The sequence below is a fragment of the Genypterus blacodes genome, unplaced genomic scaffold (assembly GCF_046128005.1).
Source record: "Genypterus blacodes isolate CSIRO-AG114 ecotype Tasmania unplaced genomic scaffold, CSIRO-AGI_Gbla_v1 ptg000036l_1, whole genome shotgun sequence".
In the NCBI taxonomy this organism is placed as follows: Eukaryota; Metazoa; Chordata; class Actinopteri; order Ophidiiformes; family Ophidiidae; genus Genypterus; species Genypterus blacodes.
Genome location: NW_027466849.1, coordinates 3,940,220 through 3,947,453, shown reverse-complemented (window position 1 = coordinate 3,947,453; position 7,234 = coordinate 3,940,220). Strand labels below are relative to the sequence as shown.

Genomic DNA, 7,234 nt, shown 5'->3' with positions numbered 1-7,234 from the left:
AACCGCAGTTTGACAGCAACTGAGGTTACACAGCAGCGGGAATCACTTTGACGTCCTGTCGTGTCAAACCGCTCCACTCCGCTCCTAACTGGAATAAAATAATTCAAACCGTAATAAAACTCTTTTACTCTAACTGAACTTCACTTCTGTCCAACTTTGCTTCCTCTCTCAACTGAGAACCTGACAGAGGACCCGCTCTTCTCCAAACTGGATTCCCGGAGCTCCTCGCCATGCCTGCCTGGCTTTAGATTCTCCATGGAGCTCTCCAACCTGTACGAGGTCGCCCCCCGGCCCATGGTGAGCAGTCTGACCCACGGCCAGCAGCCCCCCACCGGCTACAGAGACCCTGCAGAACTTGGTGGAGACATCGGTGACAACGAGACCTCAATCGACCTGAGCGCGTACATCGACCCGTCGGCTTTTAACGACGACTTCCTGGCCGACCTGTTCCACCACAGCTCCCGTCAGCAGGACAAGGTGAAGCTGATGAGCGAGTACGAACCGGCTCCGTGCGGTCCAGGACCCCAGCAGCATGTCTACATGCCCGGCTACATGGAGTCCAAGCTGGAGCCGCTCTACGAGCACAACGCGCAGCGGATCAGACCCGTGGCCATCAAGCAGGAGCCTCGGGACGACGAGGACATGAACCCGGCTCTGCCGCCGTCCTACCACCACCCGCATCCGCAGCAGTACTCTCAGCATTCCCAGCATCCACAGCAGCAGCAGCAACAGCAGCAACAGCAGCAGCAGCAGCAGCAGCAGTTACCGCACCTGCAGTACCAGATTGCACACTGCGCGCAGACCACCATGCACCTTCAGCCGGGACACCCGACCCCTCCGCCGACCCCGGTGCCGAGCCCGCACCAGCACCCGCACCACCAGCATGGTCACATGAAGATCCTGGAGCACCAGCGGGCAGCGATGGGGAAGTCCAAGAAGAACGTCGACAAGAGCAGCCCGGAGTACCGGCTGCGGCGGGAGCGCAACAACGTGGCTGTGCGGAAGAGCAGGGACAAGGCCAAGATGCGCAACATGGAGACGCAGCACAAGGTGGTGGAACTGACCACCGACAACGATAGACTGAGGCGGAGAGTGGAGCACCTGACCCGGGAGCTGGACACGTTACGGGGCATCTTCAGACAGCTGCCCGACGGATCGTTCAAGCCCATGGGCAGCTGAGAGACTACTGGACCCGCTGGACTGGAACCAGACTGGGACGCGGACTGGAACCAGACTGGGACACTGCTGGATTTATACTAATGGCTATGCGTGCGTGTTCGGATCGTGAGCTGTAAGAGGACTGAGGCAGCTGAGGTGTTCACTGCAAAGATGTCATCTTTAACAAAATACATTTCTGTCTGCTATGGGTCCTAACATATTAGTTTGGTACGAAAGACAAGTCAAAACTTTGTATTTTCTCCAAAGAAGTGAAAATCCAGTGAGTTCATATATTTCTACATATGTCAAATGCAAATGAATATATTTGATTTACCATATTTAAAAGTTGTAGGATGCATTGGAAACAGGCTGAAATAATCTCACTCACACTTTGTTTTGAGAAAATGAGATATTTTGGGATTCCATAAAACACAGAGAAACTTGTTGAGATGCAGTTTTTGCAGTGTTCGTGTGCCTTTTTTGTAAAATTTTGTGCAAACTGATAAGCTCATCATCGTGCAGATCCACAACAGAGGACTGACTGGTTGTTTTGTGCCTTTCTTCCATACAGACTGTGTGCAGTGACACACTCACATATCAGTGCAGCTAGGGTAGGACAAAGGTCCCCAACTCAGCCTGTTGTGCATGTTTCCCTTCAGTTTTTATACAAGTTACCATCTCCATATCCTGATGAACTAGAATTTGTGTTTAGAGAGCTATGAAATGCAACATGCACACTGCTTGCATGTAGTGTATGTTCAACTGTGTAATTTTTTTTAAATAGTTCAAATGTAGAGACAAAAAACAAACAAATCTTCCCCCCACTTCCCACCCCCGACCCATCCCACCCAACTTGAGGATCAAGCCCAGGCTGGTACACATGGATTCACAGGTTCGAGAGCTATCTGATGGTATATGTTTGCAATATCGACATGTTTAATATGATGCATTATTTTGATATCCATATGTGACAATACTTGTATTCAGAAACGCAATGGTACAATGTTAAACTCATGTTCACTCGCAAAGTCAAATAGATTTATGTTCTATAGGAGGAGGAATCCTATAATATGCCCCCAAATTATGTTCTCAAGTATTTAATACCTCAGACTGGGACAGATTTTGGTCAATTTAACTTTTCACTCATTTTCGAGATTGAGATTTGTCAACTATGCTGTCTGGTGTAAACCTTGTAAGTCCTTGTTAAGGTGCTTTGCCAGGTCTTAATGAAGCTTTACTTACTTCAGAACCTTTGAAGCCTCTTGAAAGTTCTTAAATATCTCAGTCATGCTGAATAATAAAGAAAGAAAAAAAATGCACCGTTATCTATCCGAGACAAAGCTTCGGTTTGCAAAATGAATTTGACGTTTTGGAAATACAATGTTTTCAGCTGACAACAGCAACAGGAGAAGCTTGATGAATGATAATGTGAATTATCGCCCAGCTCTCATACATCTGACAGTGTGACTTAATGCCAAAGCAAATGAAAAACAAAGACTGGAATTGATCCTGTGGTACCTGCTTCATAATTTCACCATCCTACGAAACCCACGCATCTCCACAATGACTCACAAGGAGAAAATCCGCCTTAATTTTGAGGCTCAGTGAGCTCGATTAAAGGTCTGAGACAGATTCTATCACAGACAGTTTCATCCTTCAAAGTATAGAAACAGAACACACACCGTGGTGGTGCCTCGTTTCTCCCGGAATGAGACAACAAGCAGTTCTCTTGCACTATATGTTTTCGAATGAAGCACAGCGTCGTCTTTGACACATGGGTACTGATCTGAAAACAAATATTAAAAAAGTGCCTCACTCTATATGGTAATATTTATGTATGACTGATTTTGAAAAATACAAAAAGTAAATGTGAAAAGAGTCTATGCAATGTGTCTCTTCCTCCTTTCCAATGGTGATTCATTAAATTCATCGTACACACACACACACACACACACACACACACATTCACAGTGCCTTCTGATAATATGAGATGACCTTTGGCCTCTTGCTGATCTGCTTATTTTCGGCCATGCTCTGTTAGAAAACGAAAAAAGTGATACTTAACAGCAAGGAAGAAGGTAGCACTTTTGTTATATGTGTGGTATATTTCTTTTTTTACAAACTCCAATGTAAAAGCAATGTTTCAAAGATAACTTCTCAATTGTAAAATAAGGCTATATATATAAAAATATAATACAAAAATCAGAATTATTATAATAAAAGAGTCTGTTTTATCAGATTTTGTTGTTTATGTGTCTTTCTTGACAGTCTGATGTGAACTTAAGGCTGCGGCAGATAATACTGCATCCATTGGGGGGCGCTCACGGGACTGTGATCCAAATCCCTTATCAGTTATCTTATTATTACTCGGAGCTTCTGAAGAAATAAATATATATATGTATGTGTGTGCGTGTATGTGATCAGTCCCAGACAATTCATTTATCCAGTGCCCTATACTCGCTTATCCAGTGCAGTGGGATTGGAGCCCATCCCAGCATGCGGCTGAGAGGCAGGAACAGGTTTATGTTCCATCATTCATTCATGCTGACGTTCTCGGAGCAGCTCCACATAAACATGGGAAAACACGACATCTCCAACACAGCGATGATTAAAACTCTGGACCTTCTTGCTGATTGCTGCCTTAATTACTGATTACACCTTTAACAATATGTTTTATCGTCTTCATCCAAAGATTAGTTACAAAACACTCATCACAGAAAGTGATTTGCATAAATATGGCACCAATTTCAAAATTGTAAATTCTCAATTTAAATTTTTTCCATTTCTGGTTTCGTCACCAGAAAATAAAGCGCAGTCAAATGTCAAGCAACAGTTTCTAGTTTGCATGTGACTTTGCCAATATTTGGTAAGAAAACTGCATCCTGTTTAAGGTAAACAAGAGGACGTCACAACCCCCTGAAACAGAAACATATGGATGTATCGCAACACAAACAGAGCAAAGCTTAGGCCTGATGGTAGCTCTACTCATAGCAGTTTCCAAAGTGTGGGCCACAAACTCTCCAGACACTTATTTCAGAAACATCTGTATTAACATCTGATTATCTCAGTTTGTTTCCAGTACAGGCCACTTTGTTTCAGTGATCTTGTAGGAGTGTGTGTATGTGTTTTCCTTGGCTGTACATTACATTACATTACATTACATTACGGTCATTTAGCAGACGCTTTTATCCAAAGCGACTTACAATAAGTGCGTTCAACAAAGGTAGATAAAAGAACTTCAGGTCACAAGAAATCCTAAGTGCATTTCCTTCCTAAACCAACAGCTAAGAGCATAACTAGAGCTAGAGTAGAAGTGCAATAAGTTAGGTACTATGATGAATGAGAAAAAAAAGGACAAATTAGAAATGAAAGATTAGAAAACAAGAGCATCAGACGAGCTAGGACAGAGTAGGTGATGTCCTAAGAGGGAGGATCCAGGTAGTGTTTCTTGAAGAGATGGGTCTTCAGCCTGCGGCGAAAGATGGGCAGCGACTCCGCTGTCCTGACATCAGTCGGGAGATCATCCCACCACTGAGGTGCCAGAACAATAGAGAGAGATGTGATCTGTCCCTCTGTCTTGTTTTCAAACCCTGGCACTCATTTCTTTCTGGTTTCGAACTGCCATTCCCTCAATGAGGTGAAGTTCTTTTCCAGGTCATGCTAATCATCAGGAGCGTGAGTCTAACCTCACCGTGTCTAACATCTACTTTTCTGTTGGATATCTTCCCTCACCTGTTTGTGTCAGGTGAACAACATCTGCAGGGTCACAGCTACACACACATATTTCACTCATCTCGGGACTGACTTTCATGACAGGAAGGATTTGTTGCCAGTCACCAGAGAAGACAACAGTTTCAGTTTCCTGAAACGTACTGTCAAAATCATACTGTTAGCAACCTATCATAACTACAACTCTACAGGTTCAATCAAAATTTCATTGAAATATCGTCCAGAATCGAGACCTTTAATGTGCATCCAATGCGTTACATGTGGGAGGCCATGATTGCGTTGCCAGTTCTGCACACAACTCTTGTGGTCAGTGAGAGGTGTTGCTATAAAGAAACAACAAACCATGACAGCTGTTCAAAGATGTGTGTAAATGGACATCAAACCGCCAATGTCCGGGAATGATGTGAAATATGGATAGGTAAACCTTTTGAGGATGCTCCCAGGTGAGACGGCGACCAGCTCTGAATCTGCTCTGACCCGGGAGAAACAGAATAAGGTGATTACATTACATTACGGTCATTTAGCAGACGCTTTTATCCAAAGCGACTTCCAATAAGTGCGTTACAGGACTGATTATCGAAGGATAGTCCTCAGACAGGTCGATCTGTATCGGAAGCAGGTCGAAATAATCTCATTGTGCTGGTGGATCTTCTTGCACTTGTTTGTTTCATAACTCATGAAAGAGATATTATGCGGTGCTGAGCAAACAAAACCACAGTCCGTTTTACATGTCTGTTGTTTATTGCAATGTCACACACTTCCCAAAATAACACATCGACTTCCCTAATTCTTGATTTTCCCTGTTATTTTACAATTTCACTGCTCTTGAATTGTAAACAAAACATTTACTCCACTTGCACGGCTTCACATCGCACATCAGCTTGTTCCAACTATTCAGTGAAGCTTCCTTTTCAGAATCAGAATCAGAATCAGAATCAGAATCAGAATCAGAAGAGCTTTATTGCTAAGTAAGTTTTCACTTACAAGGAATTTGTTCTGGTCGTTGGTGCGATCAACATATATGAGCAACAGTAAATCTACAGTAAAAAAACCAAACATACATTGTTATAGACAGAAAGTGTAACTGAATGGGTCAGAGTGCAAAGATAAATATAATATGAAGCAAATGCAATATTCAAACTCCCAAAACTTAAAATAAAACACAAAATTAAACGTGCAAGTTATAAATGGGCAAGTACCAATTGTTCTGATTGTATGGTCAGTGGAAGAAGAAGAAGAAGAAGAAGAAGAAGAAGAAGAAGAAGAAGAAGAAGAAGAAGAAGAAGAAGAAGAAGAAGAAGAACACTTTTATTGATCCTGGGGGAAAATTATTTTCCTCACTCAGTTGTTTTTTATGCACATTACATGTATACAGACAAGAAACACACACATGCAAACACCCCCAGGCAAACACGGTCTGCATACAGCAATGGTGGAGAGATGCCAAGTGAGGGGGGCTGCCCCTTGCAAGCGCCCGAGAGCAATTTGAGGGTTAGGTGCCTTGCTCAAGGGCACCTCGGCAGTGCCCAGGCATCCCTCCAGCCACCAGCCCATCGTCCATTTCTAGCCCTGGTGTTGAATGCTTATTGGTACTGATGTATCAGTTAAATGATAAACAAAGCTGTAAACTTATTATAAATATATGAAATTGTGTATAAATCAGCAATGCAAGCAGCAGAAATGATCTTGGAAGTAAATGCAGAATGTAAATAAGTTGATCTTTGACAGAAACATGCAGCTGGCAGAGATTCTGGGAGAGAAATGATGCCTTCCAGATGTTTCTGACAGTATCACTGACTGACTGAAATATGGCTTATTAAACATGAAATATGTGCCTGTAAATATTCAAGATGACAATGCATCTTCATAACATCATAATAATATAAAACACAGGAATGTTGACAGGGAACATCGCCAGATTTTAGCAGTGGCGGCTCATTGGCCTGAAGAATGCTGCTGTAAAAACACCATGTTCAGTTTTTTAAGTAAAGGGTTGACAAAGTTCTGATATTCAGTGTAACGTTTGTTTGGATTAGTTTTACTGTATACTTACAACAGTTGGGAAAATGGTTCACTGCTTTCAGATGAGTCAGATGGAAAGGCTGGAAACGTCTAGCGTGGCTTAGTTTAGCTTAGCTTAGCACAAAGACTACAGTCAGGGACAACTGCTAACCTACCTTAACAAAAACACTGAAAGTTGTAGCTTAGCTTTGTACAAAGACTGGGAGCAGGGAGAAAGGGCTATTCTAGCCCAATAAACGTCAAAAATCAAATTGGAAAAAAAATTATTCAAGCACATTCTAAAAAACTTTATACCCAAACTAAGACAAAGTATTTTGTTTATTGA

At 42.7% G+C, this 7,234-nt stretch overlaps 1 protein-coding gene across 1 annotated transcript; it reads left to right on the top strand.

Annotated features, from left to right (window-relative positions):
- cebpa (CCAAT enhancer binding protein alpha) lies at positions 1-2,999 on the top strand. The gene has a single exon (XM_076146971.1). It carries the CDS (start codon positions 256-258, stop codon positions 1,177-1,179), a length of 924 nt encoding a protein of 307 aa, XP_076003086.1. The 5' UTR covers positions 1-255; the 3' UTR covers positions 1,180-2,999.
- The last annotated feature ends 4,235 nt before the right edge of the window (positions 3,000-7,234 follow it).